The sequence below is a fragment of the Cricetulus griseus genome, chromosome 6 (genome assembly GCF_003668045.3).
Source record: "Cricetulus griseus strain 17A/GY chromosome 6, alternate assembly CriGri-PICRH-1.0, whole genome shotgun sequence".
In the NCBI taxonomy this organism is placed as follows: Eukaryota; Metazoa; Chordata; class Mammalia; order Rodentia; family Cricetidae; genus Cricetulus; species Cricetulus griseus.
Genome location: NC_048599.1, coordinates 14,276,703 through 14,302,931, shown reverse-complemented (window position 1 = coordinate 14,302,931; position 26,229 = coordinate 14,276,703). Strand labels below are relative to the sequence as shown.

General features: G+C 54.1%; 1 protein-coding gene across 1 annotated transcript in view; it reads right to left on the bottom strand.

The window, feature by feature from the left end:
* Cdh22 (cadherin 22) overlaps positions 1 to 26,229 on the bottom strand; it is a 66,149-nt gene that overhangs the window by 6,653 nt on the left and 33,267 nt on the right. Inside the window, exons 4-9 of the mRNA XM_035447172.1 lie at positions 25,508 to 25,675; positions 22,450 to 22,643; positions 20,403 to 20,656; positions 14,748 to 14,884; positions 4,277 to 4,398; positions 4,069 to 4,186 (exon numbers count right to left, since the gene is read on the bottom strand). Of these exons, the coding sequence (XP_035303063.1) occupies positions 4,069 to 4,186; positions 4,277 to 4,398; positions 14,748 to 14,884; positions 20,403 to 20,656; positions 22,450 to 22,643; positions 25,508 to 25,675 (993 nt within the window). The remainder of the gene's footprint in view (positions 1 to 4,068; positions 4,187 to 4,276; positions 4,399 to 14,747; positions 14,885 to 20,402; positions 20,657 to 22,449; positions 22,644 to 25,507; positions 25,676 to 26,229) is intronic.

Here is a 26,229-nt window from a genome sequence, read left to right as displayed (position 1 = left end):
CTTCCCTCATCCATCTACTCTCTATCACCCACAGATCCGTCCTTCTCTAGACCTCATCCACTCTCCACCATCCGTCCACCCATACACATACATCTCCCTCTACCACCCATTCACAGATCCATCTACCCATCAGTTTCCTAGTCCTCAAACATTCGTCCCCCTTCCAGCGTCCATCCGTCTACCCTCTGTCTGCTAACCATCTTCCATCCTCCAGCACTCACCCACCCACCATTCATCTATGCTTCCGCCCCCTGTATTTCACCTCCCCATCCACTCTTCATCACCCACCTGTCCACCCACCCATCACCCCTCACCTGTCCATCCACCCATCACCCCTCACCTGTCCACCCACCCATCACCCCTCACCTGTCCACCCACCCATCACCCCTCACCTGTCCATCCACCCATCACCCCTCACCTGTCCACCCACCCATCACCCCTCACCTGTCCACCCACCCTCCTCCCGCCACCATCAACAGCATTCATTCATCTTCCCTCGTTTCCATCTACCAATCCTCTTCCTTCCTTCCTTCCCTCCCTCCCCCTCCTCTTTCCCTTCCTCTTTGTCTCTCTTCCTTCGGAAGCTCTTCATTAACTGCTGCAAGCTAGGCTGCCTGCTGGCTGCTGAAGGGAAACAAAGGAGAGCTAAATCAGCCATTGCCTGGATCAGAGCTCAGACGCTAATGTGTGAGGCAAACGCTAAGTGAAGGAGCCCACAGCTCTGCTGTCTAGGATTACAAACCACGGGAGCATTGGGAAGGGCCAGTGTAGGAAGAACACTGAGAGGACCTGACCGTGCTTGGGGATTCTGGGAGAGTTTCTGGGGATAAGTGACAGATGTCCCAGTGGAAGTTCATCCTAGGTGGACAAGTCCAAGTCCAGGAAATGAGAACAGCCCGTGCGCTGGTGCTGAGGCCGGGGCACAGCCTGTGGTTGGAGGGAGGCAGAGCCCGTCCTGGGAAGTTTAGCAGGCCAGTTTTCGTAAGGAACTTGAGCTACTTTCTGAAACGCAACAGGAGGCCATTGATTCGTGGGCTTTAAATCAAGAAGTGACCCAGGGAAGCATCACCCATTCATTCCACAGTAAATCTGAACGGAGCACTCTCTATATGTCAGGATTATTCCAGCCCCTGGAGACATGGCTGTGAATAAGATAGACATGGTTTCTGTCCTGGCTTGAACCTTCCTGGTAGCCAAGGACACTTATAATGGAAAATGCAGGCATTGACATGGACTGCAGGTTGGAAGCGGTGGTGTGTTTGTGAGACAATAGCAGTAGTGGCAGCAGAGAGAAGTAGACAGATTTGAGAAGTGAGCGGCTGGCCCTGGCCCAGCCTCCAACTGCCAAGCAAGACAGAGATCCTGTCTCAGGGTTACTGTCTCCCACTATGCAGCCAGATGTTCTGAGCGCTCAGAGCCCTGCCATACCTCTGCCCAGTGGAGGGGGATTCCCGGGGTATTGTCCTGACCCCATTCAGCTACCTTTCTCTGGGAAGCCACTGACCACCCTAGGCCTGCCCCACCCTTCTGTGTGGGACCTGTGCCCGGGAGTAGCATCCATCCATCTGGCCCGACATCCATCAGCGTCAATCCCTGGCTGCAAAGGCAATATTTATAAATCACATTTCCAAACTGGCTACACATTTGTACAAAGAAGCAGATGGGTTGGGGTAGCCGCTTGTCACCTAAGATATTTATATGATGAGGAGGTGGGGGGTTGGCACATTGAGGGAAGTAAGGGGTGAAGGACTGGAGGAAGGGACTTTCCATGGCTTCTCTGACCTCATCAGACTAAGGTTACCCTGTCCCCAAAGCTTGCACTAGAGGACCACCCCAAAAGGGAGCTCTGGAAGCCCCTAACTAGGAGGAGCAGCAGGGGTGGTGCCTCACGCCCCAGAGTTCCTAAGACCTTTGAACTTGGAGAGGCAGGTACAGGACTGATTATGTCCATGGGTGCCAGCTCAGGGAACCAAGAGAGGGATGTGTGGGCTGAGCTGTATTGGTTGTTGAATTGCTTCCAAAAAGATTTAAATAGCCCAGTTCCTCCTACAGCCTTAGCCTTTATCACAGCCATGCCCCTGCCCTTAGTAGAGGGGCTAATGCAAGACACGGCAGGGGCTCCAGGGTCCAGCTCTAGCTGCCATCATTGTCCTCTGGGGTCAGGTGTCAGAGTAGAGGCACTGGGTGGTAAAGATTCTTAATGTGGCCCCTGGAAACACAGATGGGTTTGACTTCAGGCCTTAAGGCTTCTCCCTGTAGTGGGTAGGGTCTGAAACTCTTGGGAGTGGCCCCAGGCCTGTTCTAAGACCAGAAGGAGCCAACATGATCTTACCCACCCCCACCCCCACACCATGCCTCTTGACTTAGCCCTTTCCAGTCCTGTTTTTCATTTGTTTGGAACTTGCTGTTTCTGCCACCAGTTTTCACTCTGGTTATCTGTGTGGCTCACTCCCAGTTGCTTTTAGTTTCTATTTATTTGCGTATGTGTAAGTGTGTGTGTGTGTGTGTGTGTGTGTGTGTGTGTGTGTGTGTGGTATATACTTGTGTGAGCACGTATATGTGGTGCACTTGCCTGTGCGTGAGAAGCAGAGGTCAGTGTCACGTATCTTCCTCTATCATTTTCCACTTTAATTTCTGAGGCAGGGTGTTGTTGGCCTGGAACTCGCTGATTAGACTAGGCTAGCAAGTTTCTCGGGATCCTCCTGTCCTTGCCTCCCAGTGTCAGGATTATAGAAACATGCTACTATGCCCAGCTTACACAGGTACCAAGGATTTGAACTCAGGTCCTCATTCTAGCACAGCAGACACTTTACCTACTGAGCCAGCTCCTCATCCATTTCAATGCCTATTCAGAGAGTCTCCCCTACAGTACCTTTCGAAGACAGCTTCATGCCACACATTTTATTGAACACCTCCAAGGTGCCAGATTTGCTCTGGGAACCCAAAGGCTGACAACAAACTAAGCAAGGCCCAGAGTCTTGAGGAACACGGCTATGCTGTCCTTCCTCCCTGGCCACTCATCACGCCTGACGTATTATTGATTTGTTTAATTCCTGACTTGCTTCAATGGAACATGAACTCCACGAGGGCGGAGATTCTCTCCCATCTGTCATTGTATTTCCAGGACCCAGAGCAGAGCTTGCCACATAGAGACTGTGTCTCAACAGTGCTTAAGAGAAAGGGAGAGCTCGGGGTCTGCCATCCATCCCAGGAGCCCTCCTCCCTCGGGGGACTCGGTCACTTGAGGTGGTGTGTATTAGCCCCATTTTCAGATACTGAAACTGAGGCTTAGAGAGGGACAGCTAGCTGCCAGGCAGTCGTGGAGAGCCCTTAGCTGAGCCGGGGCTGCCTCCTGGGGTCCTCACTCCTGTTCATTGACAGTCTGCCTCCCTCAGCTTTGTTTTTAAAGATTTCAATGTCAGTTTCACGGGAACGTGGCGGGAGTGGAGTGCGGTATCATGAAGAACTCAGCTCAGGCACGTGAGCAATTTGCTTCTGCAGCGGGGAGACTGAGTCAAAGAACACCTATATTATATAGAGACAGGTGTGTGTGTGTGTGTGTGTGTGTGTGTGTGTGTGTGTGTGTGTACACTTAGGAGTGGGTGTGAAACCCCCAAGTTTATATGTGAACTGACCAGACAGGTTCAGTAGGAATGGGCCATGAAGGACCACGCAGGGCATTTTCCTCTGAGACCACTGGTTGGGGGGACCACCCTTCATTGTGTCTGTGAGGATGCCACAAGGGACATGAGTTGGGGGCACTTTGAATCAGGTGTGCAAGTGTGTGCTCAATGCTGCCTTCCTCTGTCACTCAGCTCAGGGACTGTCTCTAATGCCTGCCCCACTGTTCCTCTGGATGCTCTTTTAGGATCATTCCAACTGCCATTCTCTGCCCTTGGGATGCATCCCTTCTCTCTGCCAACCCACACCCTGGTTCCTCAGTCATGACCTGGCTCATGCTCTGCGACCTTAGACCCAGCTCTGGCTCTCATGGGGTCTTTGCTTCCACAGAGGAGGAAGGCAATGCACCGGGCCCCTCCCTTATGCACCCTGGGGGTGGTGGCTCACCTTGGATATCCAGCAGAGAGAAATGAGGATTGCTGGGTGCTTCTGGTACCAGGCGGAAATAGAAGCGGTGACCACTCTGGGGCTCATCTCTGTCCACCACGCTGATGGTCTGGATAAGCTGTAGGGTGGGGAGGGGTGGGATACATAATGAGAGGGAGTTGGGGGCTCTGGCATGACAGCAGCCCTGGTCCTAAGTCCCTCCGGGTACCTGGCCTGGCTTGGCATCCTCACACACAGCTGCCTCGTAGGGCGTGGCCAGCTCCGGGGGATTGTCATTCACATCCAGGATTCGGATCCGTAGGGATGCTCTCGATAGCTGAGCATGATTGTCTGTAAGAAGAGTGAGGAGGAGGGCAAGAGGCTTCAGGGATGAGATTAGACAACTGCCTGCTTCTAGAGGAGCAGGTAGTGGTGACACACTGACAGACACTGTGCATTTTCCAAATGGGGACAAGGACCAGGGCGAGGGACATCTGTGATTGAATAGTCACCCAGTCACCAATGACCCCATCCCAATCTTCTAAGCATCTCCACCAATCTTCTAACAACCTCTGCCATCATCATATATTCACCATTCTCATCCCATCCCCACCGCCATCCTCTCCGCCACGCCCAGCCCTCCCATCACCACTCACCATGGCCGCTCCATCTCTGCCATTACCGTTTCCATAGCTATCTTCACCATCCTCCTCTCCATCCCCACCGTAGTCTTCACCGAATCCGCCATCTCCACACCCACTATTAAGATTAGCCTCAATCCCATTGCCATTACCACCACAACCTCTGAGGCCACGAACAACAGCGAGGCCACCCATCCACATCACCGCCACCACCAGGAGCACCACCGCAATCTGCACCACTCCTGCTTTTACTGCCACCACCATTCCCCTACCATTCATGCTAGTGAGCCATCACCATGACTACCAGCAACACAGTCTTCCCTGACTCTAGCAGGCAATGAACAGTAGCATCCTCAGCCCGTGTCCATCATCCCAGCAAAACACCATCACTGCATCCATTAGCTCCATCCTCGTTATTCCCCCATCACCCCAAGTACTAAACCATCATCCTCATGGCCACTGTCCCTCTGTCACCACCACCAATATTCTAACTTCTGTCGTCAGCTGCACTAGCACCATCTCCAATGTAGCCACAATCACCTCTGCCGTAATCATCCCTGGTACACTCAGGTAAGCCTCTGCCTCCAATGCCATGTCACCTCCACTCCTATCTCTGCCCTGTCACTGAATGCTCCCAGAACACACACACCATCACTCATCTGCCCTTGTGGATCCTGTGGTTCACTACAATTTGTGTCCCCACACTGCAAAGGAGACACCGAAGTATGCGGGCATTTTTAGGCAATGGGTCAGCTGGTGACTGAACCCCCGAATTGCTGCTCTCAATAACCTGGTCCTGCAAGGTCCAGATGAGTCTGAGGAGGCAGACTCAGTCAGCAAACTGGATGCTCATAAGGTCAAGCTGCTGTCTTCTTAGCTCTGGGTCTCCACATACGGCAAAGAATAGCTTTCGCAGTTGGGCAAATGAATGGAATCTGAAGGAATGGCAAAGATGCCTGTATTTCAGGTGTGGTTGAAACCCTGACCTAGACCTTGAGCTTGGGCAAAATCCTGACGTCAGTTTCTATACCTGGAAGGTGAACAGGGCATGGTGGTTAAGACTGAGGCCACCTCTGCCACTTAGGAGCTTTGTGATCTCAACCAAGTGATTTGACTTCTCTGCTTGTTTTCTTGCTTACTTGCAGAGCATATCAGCTAAGAGTTAATAGCTACAAAGTGCTTAGAACTGTACACACAGCACAGAAGACCGGCACACAGGTACCGAGTAAGAAGCCAGACATCCGAGAACTGGCTGCCTCAGCCTGGCCTCTCTCAGCAGGTCCCTGAACACTGTCTTCTATCTCCCACTACCTGAGTGCTGCTGTTACCCCCTCCTCAGCAAGCATGCTCACTACTGACCTCATCTACCTGCTACTCACTGCAGGTGCATCCCCAGGAGAGGGCATGACACCCCACTTCCAAGCAGATGCTTGGAAGGTGGGAGTCTCCAGCTGGGTTGGCAGGGAACTATTTTGGGGGAAGTCTGGGAGTTCCCAGGCAGCCAGGCACCCCATGAGTTTTGGAGGGAGTAGACCCATCTGCTCTGAACTCAGAGGCCGCTGGATACTGACTGCAGCTGCTGGAGAGGTGACAGAATTGGAGATGGGGAGGCAGGTGGGCCACCTCTGGGGAACAAGGGGAAGCAAGAGTCTTTCATTAGCACTGCTGACCTCTCTGGAGTTCCCTTCAGCCGGGAGGGAGGGCAGGTTATCTCCTCAGTTTACCCAGACCTGCCACCTCAGCAATTACAGGGGCTCCTCCAGGACCGAGGGAGGGGAGTCGTGACTGGGGATGCTGAGTGAGCCATTGTTTTTAAGAGCATGTTGCCAGAAAACCTCCACACACAGATGGAGTGCTTCTGCGGTGGGGGAGGGGAGGCAGGCGTGTCTCTGTCTCCCTCTGATGGTGGGGCTAGTGAGGGCCTGTGTGTCCTCCTTGGAAGCCTGCCTCTGTAATGGGGGTGTGAGGCTAGAGGAGGGGTGGGCAAGATTTGTGAGCATGACAGCACTCTCATGAAGGGTAGTCACCTTCTACCCAGGGAGTCTCCTGCTGTCACACTGGGAGTGAGTCCCCTGCTGTCACACCATGGTTGTGGGTTACACCTGTACCTTCCTGGCCTCCTTTTTCAACATGTTACACATAGGGCACTCTCCTAAGAGAACCCTGAGTTCTTTTGCCCGAGTAAGGGTCTCAGGTCCAAGAGGTAGGCAGCTGAGGGCACCTACTTAAAAGGTGTGCCTCCAAGTTGCCCAGGTTGCTTCCTGTAGAGTTTGTTCCAGGGAATGGGAGCTGGCCTGGACTCACCATTGCTCCTGACTGGCGTGCCCCCCCTCCAACTGCCCTGTCCTCAACATTACATGCTCTTCACCCATAGAAATTCACTGGGGAAGACTTAAAAAATACCAGTGCTGAAGACTGGCCATTGCCCAAGGAAGTTCATTGTGTACTCAACTCTGCCTTGGGGTGAATGGCAGGGTTCTGATACCTTCCAGTCCTGCCTGGTCAATCTGTGTCACTCATAATCACTAATAACCACAAGGCCTGCCTGTAGCTCTTTCCAGGGGTCTGTTACAAAACAAAGCACTCAGCAGTGTTTAACCTTGACCTCTGTCCAGTTTACAGCACCCTTTCCTGTCGTGGCCTCATGTGGGTCTCCATACAACCCATGAAAAGGTGATATCAAACCTGTCTTGTAGATGAGGAAACTGGGGAGAGGGTCAGGAACATCCCTGGAGTTGTCCCCAAGCCTCCTAACTAAGTGTGTGTGGTCCGGACACAATGTCTGGCCCTCCTACTGCCTGGGTCTTTGTCGATCCAGTGGCAGCTGCTCAGACTCACCCAGGCATAGCAGACCTCACCCAGTGCCCAGTGGCAGGTGCCCCCTCCAGAGGCCAGGTCCCCCACGGCCCTCCCCCAATTGCCATCTCAGTTCAGCTGACTGACATGCAAATTAGTTTAATTATTTCTTCTTCTAAAATAAATTATATTTTGCAGTAGCTGCAATATGTTGTGTCAGGCAAAATTACATTCAATATTTTTAAACTAATTGATGCAGCCTTGAGGAAGGCTGATTGACAGCCCAGAGCTGAGCCGGCCTGCAGCCTTAACCGATTCCTAAATTAAAATTAAACGTGCTCTGGCCTGGTGCTTCCTTCGTCAGTTGGCTGGCTGTGCATCTGGGGAGGTGGCAGGTGGAAGCCCCAGGGGTTGGAAGAGGCAGAGAAGGAAGACTCGGGGCTCAGAGTTGCTGGGCTGGTCTCTCACCCTCCTGGTGCCCTGAGGTTCCCTAAGCACAGCAGCTGGGGTGAGATTGGACATTTTGGAAAGGAGGCTTGTGGTTTCTGCTGACGACTGTGGAATGGGAGTCTCCTTTGTACCAAGGACACAGGAACAAACGAGAACAACACGGTCCTTTGGTGTAGTGGTAGAGACGGACACCACTCCAGACTGTGTGACAAGAATTGAAAAGCTCAGGAACTGAGAGTATGCAGCAAGGAGTCCTGCCCTGATGGGTGTGGGGACTTTTTCCATGGAGCAGATCCAACTGGGAAGTAACCAGAGGAGGGGGTGGAGGGAGGGGATATTGCTCTGGGGAGAGTGATTGGTTATGCAAAGGCCCTGGTCAGAGTGTTGGGGAGGCTTCTGATCTCTTCCAAGGAAAAGAGTCGCTCATGGGGCATCTAGACCCAACTGAGCGGAAGCAGAGATGGATGTGACCAGTGGGAAAGGAAGAGGACATGCGGTGTGGCCTAGTGACCAGAGGAATATGTCCCCTTCTCCCTAAGAAAGGCCCCTGTCAGAGTCTGTGCCTCAGCTTCATACTGCCAGCTGTGGACCGAGGTGGGAACCTGAACCAATGTTGTGTTGTGATAAGAAAACAGGTTTAGAGAGGTGAAGCCTCCTCCCTGAGGTCTCATTTCAAAGGGAGCATTTCTAACTAAGTCTTTTTTTTAACATCTCAGCTGCCAGAACCCTTCAAGGCCCCAAAGGTCCTGCCTCCCCCAGGCAGCTCTCCTTGACTGCCCTCAGGTCAAGCCCAGCACTCTCTCCTACAGGTCTCATGGCTTGGATTGGGTGGCCTTGGCCTTCTTTCCATTTTCCCTTCCTCCCTCTGCCCCGGGTCTGCCCTTCAGCTCCTTCCTGATGGTTGGCTTGACGTTCTCACTGCCTTGTGTGCATGGCTTCCCCTGATACTGGCTATCATGGCTTTTACTGGGTACCTTGTGTGTTTTGTTTTCAAGTCTCTCTCTCTCTCTCTCTCTCTCTCTCTCTCTCTCTCTCTCTCTCTCTCCCTCTCTCTCTCTCTCTCTCTCTCTCTCTGTGTGTGTGTGTGTGTGTGTGTGTGTGTGAGAGAGGAGAGAGAGAGAGAGAGAGAGAATGTTCACTTGGAGGTCTGAGAGCAACCTCAGTTGCCGTTCTCAGGAATATCATCTACCTCCTTCCAGAAGGTTCTCTCATGGGGACTTGCTGATTAGGCTATTTTGGTTAGCCAGTGAATCCCAGGGGTTCTCTTGTCTCTTCCTCCTTGGCTCTGAGGTTATAAGAATTTCTCACCATGCCTAGCACTTTTATATGGGTCCTGGGTCTCTGAGCTCTCAAAGCAAGTGCTTCACAGAGACCACATCCTCTCTTTGCCGCCCTCACTCACTTCTTCTGTAAGTAGAAGTTTTGTCTAACACCGCATCCCGTAATAGATGACTAACACAGTTGTGTACACTGAGGGGCTCTCCCTGTCTGCGGCATCCTATGGCCTGCGTTCAGAAGAGAGTCTGAGCAGGGACTGGGGCATGGTGTGGCTGCACCTTTCCAGGGACCCACGAATGGACCCGGGAAGCCAATATCACATTAGCAGAATTAGAGGGGTGGATGCTGTGATTCTCCTTGGGCATCACAGAGAAAGAGGAGCCCGGAGACAAGGGATAAGGTGAGGCTTTCAGAAGGGCAAGTGGGGAGGGGGCCAGAGGAGGTCATCTCTGTACCACTTAGTGCGGTGGACAGGGGAGGGGAACAGAGTGGGGGGACCCTCTCCCTGACGGCCCCCAGCCCAGCCCTACCCTCCTCTCCCTGGGAATTAGATTGCATCCCTACCCTAGGCTCTGATTAGAGCCAGCCAGCTGGGCAGAAAGATTGATCTTCCCAATTACCCACAGCCCAGGCAGGCGTGGGAGGAGGAGGGTGGGAGCAGAAGAGGAGCCAGCAAAGGGTGTGGAGACATCCCGGAGGGGGCCTCCTGGCACCTCTTGCCCGGTCCCCATGCCCCTTTTGTTGGAACAGGAGACTCGGGCAGCCTTCTCTGTCTCTCTCAAGGATGTTGGTCATCTCCTTGGCTCCGGTGTGCTGAGTATGGGCTCTGCCTTTGCGGTGGGACTGACTCCTCTTAGGTGGAGCAGAGGCCGTGAAAACAGTATCCCTGGGATCTGGGTCCTGGGAGAAGTTTTCCTTCCCTTGGGGCAGAGTGGGTTATCCTCCTGAGACTCCGGAGACATCATGGTCTCTGGCCCTGTTGGTATCTGCCAAGTGCTCAGGGTCCTGCAGGCACCACTCAGCCCAAGGGAAGGTCAGTAATGCTTTACACACCTCTGAGGACAGGACATAAGCACCTCTCGAAGCAGCCCATACCATGTAGCCACCTTGGCTTCCATGGTCACTGGCCCTGTCTTGATACCCCGTAGAAAGTTACCATGAGTTATCTTACTAGTTCAAGTCTGTTCTGTTCCCTTCTGTCTACCCTTCTTCAGGCCAAGGAAACCATGAACACCCTATATCTGATCATAGCACTCCTCTGCTCAAAGACCTGCACTAGCTCCCTGCTACCCCAACATCTGACTGCCCAGGGGACATTCAAGACCCTTCTTGCAGGCTCTTGCTCTGCACTCCCTCCTCAGCTCCTTGCTCTAGTCATAGAATCTCTCTATTCTCAGAGGGGTCTCTAAACCTCTCAGCTTTGGCCCACAGGGAGATAAAAATCTTAGCTCTTAAAAAGCCTCCCTCTACCAGAGTCCCACCTTGGGGTCCCTTCTGTCCCTCGGTGGTGAGCCAGTCCCTCCCTGCTCCTCAGGTCTCTCCAGAGCACCTAGTTTGCACTCTAGCTTCTCCTTGCTCAGGAAAGCCTCTACCAAACTTGTTCAGCAAGGGATCCCCATGGGGTGTGAGATAAGCAGTCCCTGGTTGGGAGGACACAGGGGAGGACTCCCTGGAAGAAGACTTGGAGCCCCACTCTGACCTCCCCTCCCCAGCTGTTCCTCTCTCCACAGTTCTCCAAGGAGCACTGGACAGAGGCAATCAGGAAGTCGGTAGCTCCTTCCTTGGCTTCCATTTCCTCTTGTAAAATGGAGTATTGTGGAACTGGGCCACCATCTCTGACATGCCCCTGCCTCAGATTCTTTCCCTGGCTACTAATAATACCCGCTAAGTGTCTGTCAGGCACCTCACCAGAACCGGACAAATGTGATTCCCATCCGAATGGGGGATTTTTGTTCTATGTGTGACACTGACCAATGCCTTTAAATAGAGGCCACTACATCTTGCAGTCTCTGTCCCTCTGCCCCGCAACAGGGCGGGAAGTCACAGCCAGTGTAAAGAGGGGCAACTGGGAGAGCAAAGGAGTGACCTGCCAGCTCACAGAGCTGGGACCACACAAAAGGAGCCTTTTCTCCCCTCCCTGCCCCTTTCTCCTAGTGCATCTATAAGCCCATTCTTTCCTGCTCCCATATTTACCTACACCCGCCTAGTGCCTGGCCACAGAGTGCAGACCAGAGCCTGCCCTTGAAGGGGGGTACAGTTTGCCGACCAACAGTAGCCAGTCTCTAGATGTACACACAAACTCATCTGTATGAATGGAAACTTGGGGTGTAGGGAGATGTGACTTGGCCCAGGCTGACCCTGTGGGAAGATTTCAACTGATTTGGGCAACTCCCTATCATGGACACTTGCTGGCCCTGGAGGAGCATGCTTTGAGTCCCCTCATCTCAGTCCCCTCTCCCATCCTTGGCTCTCCAGCCCCCACCCCACCCCCCAAGACTATCCCTTTACAACTGCCCTTTCCACCGAAGGATCCAGACACAAATTGTACTTTAAATTCAATATTGGTCATTAATATTTCATGATTACAAAACGTTAAAGATAATGTCAGTGGAAGGCGCGTCTGCATGGGCAGGATGGATGACTCACAGGTTCGGGAGAGAGGAGCCAGCATACTAAGTGGGCCCAAGCCTTTGAGGTAATCCAGCGTGACAGGCGGCTGCTCTGGCTGAGGGTGACATCCTCTGAGGGGCTCACAGAGCGCTGCATCGTGTATAAATATTTCCCCTCTGATCTTTGTCACCTCTTGTTTGTTCCACCTGGGAGCAGGTGGGGCTGTGGGACCCTTGCTCATCCCCTTTGCTTCTGAGGGAGCCATGAGGGCACCTCAGCAGGAGGACACAGAGGGTAGAGCTGGTGGGGTGGTTTCAGTTCCTGGGGCTCAGGCAGACTTCTGGTGTGAAGTGTTGGGTCACCCTGGGCTTACATGGACTCGCTCTGTGGTCTGGGGCCTTCGTTTCCTCATTTGTAAAATACATATGGCATCTCTATCTTCATTAGAGATGGCTTGAACATATTGTGGGTAGGGATTGTTTGCCATAGATTCTGTGTGTGTGTGTGTGTGTGTGTGTGTGTGTGTGTCTGTCTGTCTGTCTGTCTGTCTGTCTGTCTATGTGTCTTGCTGGAGGTTGATGTCAATGTCTTCTCTATCACTTTCTGCATGTATGTCAAGGCAGGGTCTCCTTCTTGAATCTGGAGTTTGCCAGGCTGGCTAGTCTAGCTGGCCAGCTTGCTCTGGAGATTCCTTGTCTATTCCTCATGAGCAACTGGGGCTACAGGCCAGACTGCCATTCCTGCCTGAAGATTGGAACTCTGGTCCTCGTGTTTGCATGACATGCACTCTTCCCATAGAGCCATCTCCCTAGCTTCCTATTTTACTTTTTATTACATATGTGTGTGTGTGTGTGTGTGTGTGTGTGCGCACACGCCATGGTGCACAACTGAGGTCAGAGAACAACTTGCGGGAGTCGGTTCTCACCTTCTACCATATGGGCCCCAGGGGCTGAACTCAGGTAATCAGGCTTAAAGGCAAGTGCCTTACCCACTGAGCCATCTTGCTAGCCCTTTATTTCTGAAACAGGATCTATTGAACCTAGGGTTTGCCATCTAGATTGGCTGGCCAGTGACTCTAGGAATTTGCCTGTCTCTACCTTCTGTTACTGGGATTATGTCATCATGGTTGCCTTTTATGTAGAAACTGGGGGGCCAGAACTCAGCCAGTACTTTGTACACTGAGCCGTCTCCTCAACCCCAGACCAAGGAAATATGACCAGGGCACAACCCAGGGAGAGCTGAGCACTGGAGTGGGCCAGGCCGGGCTGGCAACGTCCACAAAGGATTTCACCTGAGTCTGTTTCCTCACCTACACACAGGGGCCAGCTGTGGAACCAACACTCCTTAGACGTGGAGATCCGGTGACCTAATAATCACTGTAAAGGGACTGGCCTCCATTGGGAGGGAAGCCAAATGCACAGTCAAGGCGGTCAGGGAAGCACGAATGAAGGCTTATAACCCTGATTTCTCTGCACTAAGATGTGGAGTATTCCGTTTATTAGTTAGTTTATTAGTTAGTTTATTAGTTAGTACAGAGGTGAGAAGTGGGCAGGTACTGTGGATTGAAGCTCAGGGGGCACCTCAAGCCAGATTTCTCCTCTCAGAGTCTCACCCCCATCCCTGTGCTCAGCTGGGTGGGATAAGTGAGTCTTTGAAGGCAGAGAGGGAAGTCATATAGCCACAGGTGCCAGATGAGCATGTAGAAGGGAGACCCAAGGTGAGCGCGCTGGGCTTCACCCAATGAGGGACTTTCTAGTGGCAGGTTGTCAGACAGGTGACAATCTGCGGGCCAAGGGAGGAGGTACCTCTGTCTGTCAGTCAGGCCTCTGCCTTCTCTATGCGCAGAGCCTTGGTGACAGCTGCCTTGGAGCAGGAGGGAGGCTCAGAAGGTGGAGGAACTCTCCCCCCTTCTCCCAGTCCAGCGCTACTTCCTCTCCAGCCACCTTTGTTCTCTCTTCCAAGCGGAGGAGGAGTGGATTCAAAGGCTCCCAGACGCCGCACTGAGGGCTGAGCCGGCTTTGTGTTTTCCTTTAAACTGCAGTTGAAAGAGACTAAGGGAACTTCAGCCTAGGGACTTCCTCGGCCCTGCCACGGGCCAGTGGGGCCTCCGAAGTAGGAGGAGGCAGGGAAGGCGGGCACGGGGAGGAGGGGAAGGCCAGCAGGAGGGCTTCGAGGATAGGGGTCGGTTTGAGCTGCCCTAAGGCTGAGAGAGGCTCAGAGACCTCCTGAATCACTCAAGCTGGCTTTGCAGAGGAGGCCTGTAGAGGTGACATGTGACACTGGAGAGCAGGTGGAAGCAGAGGAGGCCTGGCTGGCACTGGCTGGGTCTGGCTGGCTCAGCCCACTCCTGGTGCCCCGTGAGACCCCTCCCTCTGCTTCCCACTTCCACAGCCCTACTTACACAGACTCGTATTTCAGGGCCCACCTTTTCTTTCCCAGCTCAACCTCAACCCCAACTCAGTGGCTCCAAGCTAGGCCCCCACTTCCAGAAACTTCTCCCCAGCAGAGTCAAATCCCTCTAGTGTTTTTGACATCTGTGCCCTTAAACTGTTGACCCTGCTCTCTCAGCACCCTGCCTCTGGGTCTGCAGCTTACTCTCATTCCCACTCTTCCTGGCCCAAGCTGGGCTATCACCCCTCCCCCCACACCACTGCTTCTGACCAAGCTCCCCACTTCCTCTCGTCTTCCCCCTCCCGTCCATTTCAGACATCGACAGAGGTCCTCTAATGCTCAAAGCCCTCCCCTGGAAATCTGATTTCTCCTATACCTCTACCTACCCAGGTAGGAACTTTGCCTAGTTTCTTATTCTTTGCAGCCTCAACCCTTGGCCCCGCCCCCACGTGCCTTGACTGACAGTTCAGTCTTAGCTCTGCCCCAGCCACTGCCTATTCATTTTTGCTCCTCCACTCACACGACCCAACTCACCTGCTTCCATGGCCAGCACGGTAATGTTGTGCCAGCCAGCGGTTTCACGGTCCAGCCCCTTGCCGGTCACGATGGCGCCAGTGTCTGCATCAATGTCGAAGATCTGCTCCAAATCCGAGTCTCGGTCAATGGCGTACCTGCGTGGGGAGCAGGGTTGGGCTGATCAAATGTGCCCAGTGTCAGGAGCCTGTGCCCATGATTTCCCTACTCCACCCTACTCCGAGAGAAGGACCACCCGCTAGAGACCCAGAGGCTTAGCATGTCCCTGGAGCTGGTGACTGCTGGATCTCAGGGGCAGGGACAGCGTTCTGAGCCCTTGGATGGTCAGTGGGGCTATGAACTTGTACCCTACAGTTGTGGAGAGGCCTGAAGACCACATTCCTGGGACAGAGTCACAGATGTCTCCCTCTTTGTTTTCCTAAAAAGGAGACCTCAGAATCGGTCTTCATGGTGTGAGGGGGATTAAGGAGGCTTTAGGGAAGGCAGGAGGTGGCTGAGGATTTGACTGTTCAGGGAAAAGCGAAAGATATAAAATGGCTGAGCTGCGGGTGGGGAGAGGAATTTAGGACCAGGAGTTGGGATTTTTGGAGAATTTTGAGCAGGAGAGGGAGTAAAGGCAGGTTAGCATGCTTCTGGAGGCCAGGTGGACCCCAGAGCCAGGGCTGCCGAGTCTGGTCGGGAGGGTCTGTGGCTGGCCCTGCTCCTCCTGCCTGCACAGCGCACTTGCTAATCTGCAGCTTTTCAGTTGCTGCGTGAAAAGCCCTTTGTTCCGCCTTCTTCCCAGGCCTTTGTGCTTCGGCTCCAGGCCTGAAAGGCCCGTGTCCAACACATGTCTCAGGCGGCGGAGGCCCAGCGAGGCCCCGCCAGCGCCCGCCGCCACTTTCCGCACTGATAACACAGGCGGGGGTGCCGTGGCTACACACAGACAAAGGCCTGGCATGCAGGCAAAGGCGCATTGTGCAGCCAGGACAAAGCAGTCAGGCAGGGAGGAAAGCCCTTGTCTCTGCTCTTCCCCCAATCCTAGAGAGGGAAACTGAGGTCTAGGCAAGCAAAGCCTGCAGGGTTCAAAGTCGTGAAAGACGGCCTTTGGAGAGGCCTGGGCTGCATGCAGGATCAAACCTCTCTGGGCCTCAGTTTACCTGTCTCTTCCACAGAGATAATGGCAACTGCAGGGGTCTGAGCATACCGTGTTTGGATTTCCTGTCACTTGCTCGACCTGAGTGACCTTGAACCAGCATCCCACCTCCTTAGGCTGTGTATGTAACTAAGTCAGAGCCACCTGGTATGGATTGGGTGAACTGAGGGGAGGTGAGCTCCTATGTGCTGGTGGGGGTGGGGTGAAGGCATGTGGTAAATTGTGGAGGGATGTGCCATGGGCAGAGTGGAGTTTTTGTTTTTGTTTTTTTTAGTGTGTGTGTGTGTGTGTGTGTGTGTGTGTGTGTGTGTGTGCGCGCGCGCGCGCGCTCATGTACTCACTTGGCTGTGCCTGTGCTCATGGGGGCCATCAGGTAGCCTCCACTACTCTCTACCTTTCTCCTTTCTGACAAACTTACACCTGGAGCTTGCTGCTTTGCCATGCTGGCGTGCATGGCCACACGTGTCTTTTTACATGGGTGTTGAGGATTTGAACTCAAGTCCTTAGGCTTTCCCAACAAATGCTCTTACCCACTGAGCCATCTCCCCAACCCCCAGGCATCATCTCGTCCTGTCCTGGATTGCTGAGTGTCCTTACTGCCTCTTTCCTCTGGCATGCAAGGGAGAGATTACACTACCCAGCCATCCCCTGCTTGGACTTGAGTGACCTGAACACCAAGCAAGTGCTGAACTGGGCTGTTCGGGGTTGTAAGAGAACAGGACCCTCCAAGCTGCCTATGAGTTCCCGTCACTACCCCCACCTTGCAGATGAGGTTACTGAGGCCACCAGGATAAACTCGGCTGAGTGTGGCTGTGTCACGAACAGGACATTATTCTACCAGCCAGGCTTGAGTGCATCTTCTCAAGAGGCCTGTCTTTATTTACATCAGGATGCTCTGTGGATCCACCATGGCCCTCCCATAATTACTCTGCAGTAGAGTTAGCCTCTGCACCCAGAGGTGGGACTCTAGACCCAGAGTTCTTTTGGGCTTGTTGAACTAACAACAACAACAACAAAAAGCCTCAATGCCTGGAGCCTCAGTCTCCAGCCTGACCCTGCCAGGTATTTGCATGGGAAGAGGGTAGGACAGGCCTCTGGGAGTTTGCTCAGCTGCCCTGGAGAGCCCTGCCCCCTTTGCAGATGGAGGGGTGGAGGTGGGGTGCTGAAGGACACAGGAGTCAGGGGAGGTGGTTTCCTATTTGCTGGTGGGGGTGGGGTGAAGGCATGTGGCAAACTGTAGAGGGATGTGCCATGGGCGGAGTGGAGTTTTAAAAGTGTGTATGTGTGTTTGTGTTTTCCAATAACCCATTGAGCTATGAACTCACCATGGAGGAACCCTTTGATGGGGTTAGCAACCCTAAGATCCAGTGCCTCTCCTCCTCCCTCTCCTCCTCCCCCTCCTCCTCTATTCTTTTCTTTTGCTCCTTTTAGAGGGGATGATAGAGGCTGGAGCCTCAGAATTGGCACCTGTACCCAAGGCCATGGGGTGGGGACCCTATAGGGAGACCTTTAACCAGTTGAGAGGTAGGCAACAGGCCTCAGCCCTGACTGTCTGGCTTCTAGCCTCGGAAGCCAGTGAGTGAGTGGGAGGGAAGGGCTCCCTGTGTGGGAGAACAGCCTGGCAGGCAAGGGAAGGGGAAGCTGGCACACCTCACATACATGCACGCAGCCACGTGTCCTGTGAGTTGTGGTGGGAATGTATGTTTGCAGTGTGACTGTGAGTGGGGTATGTGTGTGACAGTGTGTTGAAGCTGGAACAGCAAGGGCTTGAGCACCCTTGGCTCCACCCTGGCTCTGTGACCGGGCACAGGTCACTTCCCACACTCAGCATGCTGTGCCAGGGGCTCTCCCGGGAACCTATTCCGTGTCTCCATTCTAGAGGCACATTGGCTCCCTGTCTGCCTGCCTCAGGACTCTTGCTGTTCCTGCTCCTTGGAATGCCCTCCCCACATCTCCACACTCTGGCGCGGTCATTCTGCCCCTTGTTTTTTCCTCAGGAGCCTGACCACTCATTGTAAAGTGTCCCCCCCCACCACAAATCCCCAGACCCTCTCAAGAAAGCTTCCCCATAGCCTGTATCAACACTTAATAACTTAATAACATGCAACAGTGACTCTTAGGTGGCCTGAAGACCCTTCTCTGCTGCACACAGTCCAGTACTGGCCTTGGTTCTCAGGTCTGTGCCCCACAGTCAGGGAGCTCCACCCTGAAACTGCCCTTGGTTGAGTCACCACCATATCCCCAGGCCTGGCTCTGAGCCGTGCAGGGGAAGCTGGGTGAATGTTTGCGGTGCTAAATTGGACCTGTCTCAAGCTCCCCGCGGGCTCTTCCACATCTGAGGAGCACCACAGAAGGGGGCGGGGCCGGCACAGGGAGATGAAGGAGGGTGAGACGCTGGTTTCAAAGTCTGTCCCTTCAGCAGGGATGAAAGAAGAAGAGGGGGAGAGCAAAGCGGAGAGGAGGGAGCTGCAGACAGGAACACTGACCTGACTGACCGCCCCCTCGTCCTCACCCTGCCTGCAGAAGCCAACCTGCTCAGATCTGCAGTTTACTGAGAAACAGGGGTGACAGTGTCCTCTCCAAAGAAGGCGGGGGCCAGCCATAGGCCAAACAGTATTTAAAGGCTGTGCCTGGTGGCAGAGAGACAAAGGGCAGGGGCTGCATCCTAGGCTTCTGCCTGGAGGGTGAGGCCCTGGTGCCATACCCCTTTCTGTAAACTATAGCCCCAAGCTCCTGACATTTGCACAAACCTTCATCTACCCAGAATGGACCCATCTCAGGCCCATTCCTACCAGTTCCAAGGACTCTTCCCAGATCTCCAAGGCTGTCTCTCAGACTGTGGAAGCTACGTGAGATGGGATCTTTGCATCTTGTTGTCTAGGGCTGGCATGTAAGGTTGTGCAGGCTGGCCCTGTGATGATGGAACTGCACAAGGCAGCCCTTCCCTCTCAGTACTCAGCCGAGCTCAGCTTGGCCCATCAGCTGTGTAGCAGGGAGGTTGGGGAAGAAGCAGCATGCCCCAGAACCTCCCCTTGTCCATCTGACCCTGGCTAATCCTCCCACCTGGCCCTTTCCCTGTGTCTGATTCTGCCACAACTGCTGTTCCTTTTCCTATCTGAGTTTCCCAACCAAGGCCTCTCTCACAAGTCCTTCCAGCAGCACCATCCCTCCCCCTGCATCTCTACCCTGCCTCTGCCTCACCCTGTCTGAGTCTGGCTCTTGGATTTCCCATCCTCTCTCTAGAGTTCCTCTTGTCTGTGCTGCCTGACAGGTCCCTTGGCCTTCTCTCTTTCCAGGCTCTTCACCTGGTCCCGCTCTATCACTGCGTGTCTCCCTGTCTCTTTTCTCTGTCTTTCCTCGGGCATGCTCTAGCTGTTCAGGGAGTGTGTGGGGTGCTGGACCTGTGAGTCTCAGGGCCCCAAGGACCTAGTGTGAGTGAGCTGGTGGAGGAGGAATATAGAGGGAGGGATGAGGGCGTGCAGGGCTGGGTTGCACGGGGTTAGCATTTTGGGGAGAGGGGCCAAGGAAGGCCTTTAGAGAGGAATACTGTTGAGCAAAGGGAATTAGAGGTTAGAGATCTGGGGACCTGGGCCTGGGAGCAGCTGCAGCACAGGCCCCAGAGGGGGCTGAGAGGAGGGGAGCATGACGGGGAGGCCCGGGAGTTTCTGGGATGTTCACGGTCATGTGGAGAGTCAAGGTGAAGTTTAACTGAATCCAAGAGGAGGGTGAAGAGCAGAGGAGGCCAGGACTAACTCCACACTGCAGCAAGACCTGGTTGTCTTCTGTGAGGACAGAGGCCGGGAGGGCCAACCAGGGGACATGCTGGCCTGGGTCAGTCTGTGACCACTGCTAGGGGAGAAGTCTGGCTACATTTATTTTTTGAGATGGGGTTTCTTGTGGCTTTGGAGGCTGTCCTGGAACTAGCTCTTATAGACCAGGCTGGCCTCAAACTCACAGAGATCCACCTACCTGCCTCTGCCTCCCAAGGGCTGGGATTAAAGGCGTGTGCCACCACCACCCAGCTGTCTGGATACATTTTAAGATAGAGATATGTAGATGGATTTGAGATGGGAAGGGGGAGAGGGAGCAGGAGAGGAAGAGAGAGAGAGAGAGAGAGACAGACAGAGACAGACAGACAGAGACAGAGGCAGAGAAAGAGAATGAACATATGTGGCCTAAAAGACAGGAGAACCCTATAGAAGGAATGAGTCATGGAAACAGGGGCCCGTTTTGCTTGGTTTTGCTCCTTCTGAACATGGTGAGGGACTGTCCCCTGAGGCCTGAGGTGAGCCGATAAGAGGAGGAAGCAGGACCTCTCCAGCTGCCATCAGAGGGCTCCTCTGGCTCTCTGGGCACTGGCTCTGCATCTTTGTCCCTGTCTTTCCTGGAACTGCTCCTTCTTTTTTCCTTCCTGGGTTCTCTGGCTCCCAGTAACCCCTCCTCCCCTCTGCCTTCAGTCTGTTGGGGTGGTGCATGGCAGGACAGCAGGCAGCAGGCGTGGCCCCGGGCGGGGGTCTCACCGGACGGGCCGGTTGGCGGCGTCGGGGTCCCGCGCCGTCACCACGCCGACCAGGGAGCCCACCTGCGCGTCCTCCTGCACCTCCAGGAGGCCGGAGGGTGGCCGGAACTCGGGGGGCTCATCCACATCAGTCACGGCCACGCGCACTATTGCTTGGTCTCGGAATGTGCCCAGGTCGGCGAAGCGAGGGTCCACAAACTTGTTGAGGGCTTCCAGCACTACCGTGTGTACCTGCTGTGACTCGAAGTCCAGGTGCTGGGGGAGGCAGAGAAGGCCAATCAGGGATGGGGCTGGCGGGTGATGGAAGATGGTGTCACAGGCTGGCAACCGGGGGGTCACACACAATTGGCTCAGCCCACCACAAAGTTGGCTGTCAGGGGCCCAGACCAGCCCTTCCCAGGTAAAGGGGCCTCCTAGGGGACTGTCTTTGCCTGGAAACACAAGGCACCACTTAAAAAGGCCCCAATCCCCAGGTTTCTTCCATCTCCACTCAGGACGTTTTCACCAGTCACTCCATTTAATAGCCACGTGTAGGACCAACAGGGCAGTGATCTCCCTTTTACCCATGAGGAAACTGGGGCCAGAAGGTCACAGCCACACCCTGAGCAGGTGGCCCCTGGCACAGCTAGGAATCAAAGCCAGGCCATTGTGGCTCCCAAACCAGGAGAGAAAAAGGGGACAAAGATCTGCAGGCGCCAGCCCTGGGTTCCAGCCCTGGCTGTCTGCAGCTAGCTGCAAACTGACTGTGATCAATCAGATGGACCTCTTCAGCTTTGGGGGAGGTGCTCCCCAAGGGAAGAGCACCTTGGCTGAGCTTGGTGCTAGCCTCCTTGTGCAGATGACATCAATGGCAGAGCTTTAGTTGCTATGGTCACGTGGTGGTGGTGGTGGGTGCTTTCTGGAGCTCCTAAGCCTATGTCTGCTGGCATATGGGGCCCCTCCCTAACAGCACAGATTCTCTTCTACCCCCCTCTTGTTGCCTGAGCAATCACGATGCAGAGAGCTGGGTGTTGCCTGCGAATGAATGATGGCTTCTAAAGGCAGGCCATTCATCAGGCGGGGTTCTGCCAGGCTCTGGAGCCATTGCTGACTCCACAGACACCTCGGGCGCCTACTGGAGCCACCAAACTCCAGGGCGTGGGGATGACACGTCCCCAAGGAAGAGAGAAAACGGGCCTGCTGGGATGAATTCTGATGCCATGGACTGCTAGGAAACTCTGTAGTGCTGTGGGCTACTAGGCTGCTCTGGGCCTCTGACTTCCCATCTATGACAGCGGCCCATCTTACAGCTGGGGCACATGGGGATCAAAAGACTGAAAAGTAGTTGGATTCTACAGCTAGAGCCCTGAGCTTGTGTTCCTACAGGGCTGTCCCAGTTGAGTGACCTTAGCAGGGTACTGAACCCCTTGGAGCACACAGAGGCCTGCAACAACGTGTGGACTCGGGCAGGGGACTTGGGCCTTCTACTGGTCAGTGTGACCGAGGCATAGTCCTCAAGGCTTGGTGCCCTGAGTCATCACAGCTGTGGCCAAGTCCTGGAAGGAGATTCTTGCTTTATTCTGGGACACCCTTCCCCATCCTCTCAGGAGCACTGGGTCTGTTAGGCTGAGATTCCTGGGTCAGCCAGGGGTAAGCATAACTGCTAGATGTAGTGGGGGAAAGGCTTGGGTTCAAATCCCAATTCTGTCTCTTCCAGATGTGGTCTCAGCAAGCTCCGTTCTCGTTCTCCACCTTTCTCAGTAGTCGAAATGGGGATCATGACCTTTCTTTCAGAGGGACACATGGGGATTAAAGGAAAAGGCCGTCCTGCGAAGGGCCAGGAACGTGCTGAAGCAGGCCACTACGATGTTTAGGAGCATGGACTCGAACCTGAATTCACAAGTAGCTGTGCAACCTTGGGTAGATCACTTATCCTCTCTGAACCTCCTGTGAGTTGGTAATGAGACATCAAGTCCTCCTCTCAACCCTGGAGGTGGGAGAAGTGAGATGCCCTCGCGGCCCCAGCTGGCCCAGCACTTGCCTTCCCACCCTGTGCAAGGTGGCCTTACCTTCTGCACCACTATGATGGCCTCCTGAGTGTCGCTGTCTGTGGTGACCTTGAACGCATCTCCTCCACTGCCACTCTCTTCTCGCAGGTGATAAGTCATGTCTGTGTTCTCGCCCACATCGGAGTCCTCGGCCTTCACTCGGCCCACAGCCGTGCCGATGGGTGCTGACTCTTGAATGCTGAACTGGTACATCTCTGTGGGGGACATGCCAGGAGGTTGACCCTGGTTTCTGCCAGCCCTGGGGAGAGGAGGAGGGGCCTGGGTATGCCCGGGGGAATTGTATCTGCATGGGGGGGCTGCCCACCAGGTGGGAATTTTGGACTGCAATGGCCCTGTCTTCTGAAGAAGTGCAGAGGCCATGTGATTAGAAGTCTCTCATTCCACCCCCTGGCTTCTTGGTTGACAGTATAGGGACATCCCTGACATCCCTGAGGCCTGTTTCTCCACCTGCCCAGCAAGAGGGAAAGAAGAGGATTATGATGAGGGTTGAGGTTCTGGAGCCAGTTCTGACCTGTACCCCTGAGCTTCAGTTCCCTTATCTGTGAAATGGGAAGAGCACACTCTTAATAGCGTGTTACTATAACAACGCAGACACGGCTACCTGTGAGGTGTGAGGAGCCGTGCACTGGACTGTATGGAAATGACTGGCTTGTGGCATTGATGGCATTTGTGTCACCTCCGAGAAGCATCTCTGATGCTCCAGAGAGTGTACAATAGAGGAGGACCGTGCTTCACTGACGAAGGGGTGAGGAGATGAGCCAAGAGCAGCAGGTAGCTAGGGAGACACATTCTAGAGAGAGATGGCAGGCGTGAACACTGAAGCAGGCGCTCTCTGGCAGAGATGGCCCCATGACTGAAGGGGAGACAGCTGATACACCAGTAGCATCTTCCTATCCAATCAGAACCAAGGTCAAGGTAAGAAAAGAGGGGTCAGCCCAGGTGACCTTTGGGAGTTTGCCTCTTGGTGCCTCAGATGCCCGGGAACCTTTGCGTGGAGTAGCTGCTTCTTTCTCATGCTCACATAGCAACCTTGAGAGGATCCTTTCTCTAACGTCTCCATAGCTCCCCACTGCCCTTGGGGTGCACATGGAAAGTCCCTCAGCCAGCTCACAGCATGTACGCTGCCAGCCAATCACTCCCTTGCTGTGGGTCCAGCCTGCTGGGTGACCCAGTGACCATAGCACAATTCAGGGCTTGCCCGTACCTGGCTCCCACCTTCCCTCCTCACTTTACCCTTTGGGGACCATCCCTACCTCTTCAGCTGCTTTTGTCCCCCTCCTCGGGGGCCCAAGAACATTCTAGCAGATGCTACTACCCATCTCTCAAATCCTCTCCCCTTTGGGCAGAATGTGAGCTGTGGGAGACCAGGGTCGTGGCACTCATTTGCCAGGCACAGCAAGCTGTCTTGTGGTGGGCTGTGTAAGGAGAGGTGAGTAACCAAATAAAGGCCAGCTGCAATTACCAATGGGCAGTCTCAGGTTCTCCCAGAGTAAAGGGTCTAACTACACTCAGTGTCGGTGGGGATGTGGTACAAGGGACACACACATTTCTTCATGAGGAAACACTTCTCAGCAATACTAGAGAAGTGTTTGCAGAAGGGTACGAGGAGATATGGGCAACTAGGTTCAAAGTTCACCATAGCCCCATCTAGAAACAAAGCCAAGTATCTAGCAGGATAGATTCGTGGTGAATACTATACAGCAAGGAGAAGGAACCCAGCTAGAAGAAACAGCCTGAGGTTAGGAACGAAATTTTGAAAGTCAAAGGCACACAGCCGTTTATATCATATGGTTTCACTTATTTGAGTTTCACAAAGGGGCGGGACTAGATGAGAGTGCTTGGTGATACAGAGAGAGGAGGGCAGACTCTCAGAAAAGCATAGACATGATGGCAGCAGGCAGAGCCGTCACTGGTAATGTTGGGGAAGGAAGACGCTGTGGCTGGGAAAGGTACACCGGGCACTCTGGGTCCTGCTGGTTGGGCTGAGTGTCGGCTTTGGGCTTTTCTACTTTTTGTCCTTCTGTCCTCTATAGTCACAAAAAGGAAAAGAGGGCAGGAGAGAAGGGAAGAAGGAAGGAAGAAAGGGAATGAGGAAGTAAAGAAGACAGAAGGAAGGAGAGAGGGAGCGAGGAATGCACCTAGCAGCCTTTCTGGCTGGGCCTCCTTTCCGCTCTGCCCCTCATGTAGAGCCTGCTGCCCCAATCCTGGTACTATTTATCGTCTGACCTGAAGCTTTCCCTTTGGGAACAGGAGTGTTGGGGCCTGCCTCCTCTGGCCCAGTGTCTGTAGCCTGTGCTGGGGCACACCCTGTGCTGAATGGCTGGGGTAGTAGGCTGCTGTGAGCTCAGCTAAGGGATTGCATTCGCTTATCTTGTGGGGGTCAGTCCCCTGTGGCGGGGCCTAATATGAGAGCAGTGGACCTCGGGTAATGACTCGCCTGATAGGAATCAGCTGGCTCCCAGCGGCATTTAGTCTCTGCCAGCTGCAGCTGCAGCTTCCCTGTGGTGGCTGGGCCTGAGCCTGGGACAGCCCTGCTAGCCAGGCTGACAGACAGGTGGGGGCCTGATCCAGAGAAGCCGCTTATGCCGACTCGTGCCAGAATAGACAAGCAACCCGATTCATCAGCACAGACTGCTAGCTTCCAGGCTCCCAGAGGAGGGAGACCCTGTCCTCAGATTCAGTTATCCTGGGCTTAGGTATGGGTGTCCCTCTGCTTGGGAGCAGTGGCTGCTCCCTTCAATCTGGACCCTTGTGAATGAGCCTTCAACAACTCTTTGCAAGCTTGGGTCAGAGACTGAGCAGTAGCTAGGAGGCCCTGAATTCAGGGCCAGCAAGAGTGAAAATGGATGGACCAAGGGTGGGCAGGTCTTCTCCAATGGGAGGCTACGGCTGTTCTATCTGCAAAGCCAGATTGGCAGGGGTTTCCCTCTGTGGGAGGCGGGCTGGGATGAGGACAGGGTGAGTGGGGACAGCACCCAGGTGACAGTCCCCTTTCAGGCAGGAAGCTTTAAGGGAAGCTGGACCATGCAGACAGACAGATACACACAACAGCACTTACTCTGTGGGAAGCGTGGTGGGTTGTCATTGACATCAGTAACCACAATGGTGACTGTAGTGGAGCCTGAGAGGCCACCCAGCTGGCCTGCCATGTCTGTGGCTTGGATGACCACTTCATAGCGTTCCTGGCTCTCACGGTCGAGGTCGGGCACAGCTGTCCGGATCACACCTGTGGGTGAGGGAGACATGGTGTTAGGCTCTGGTCAGGCTGAGGCAGGGCTCAGCTGTGCTAGGCTGTGTATTGACAGTCAAGGGAGAGCCATGGGTGCAGAAGACATGTGTGGAGTTATGAATTGATTGAGAATGACTCCCAAAGAGTATGTATTTTCATGCTGGGTCCCCAGTTTGTGGAACTGTTGGGGAAGAACTAAGGGGTGTGGCCTTGTCAGAGGAGGTGTGTCACTGGGGGTGGGCTTGGAGCTTAGCTCTGCCTCTGCTTGTGGATCAGACGAGCTCTCAGCTAGGCTACTGTTTCAGGACCATGCCTGCCTGCCTACTGCCATGGTCTTCACCATGATGGTCAGATTCTAACCATCTGGAGCTGCGAGCTCCAATTACATTCTTGGGGTGGAGATTGCTTGACAGGGTCTCACTGTGTAGATCAGGCTGGCTTGGAACTCACTGTGCAGACCAGGCTGCTCTCTGCCTCGTGAGTGCTGGGATTAGAGGTATGCATCCACCATGCCTGGTTAAATGCTTTCCCTTGGCCATGGTGTTTTGTTA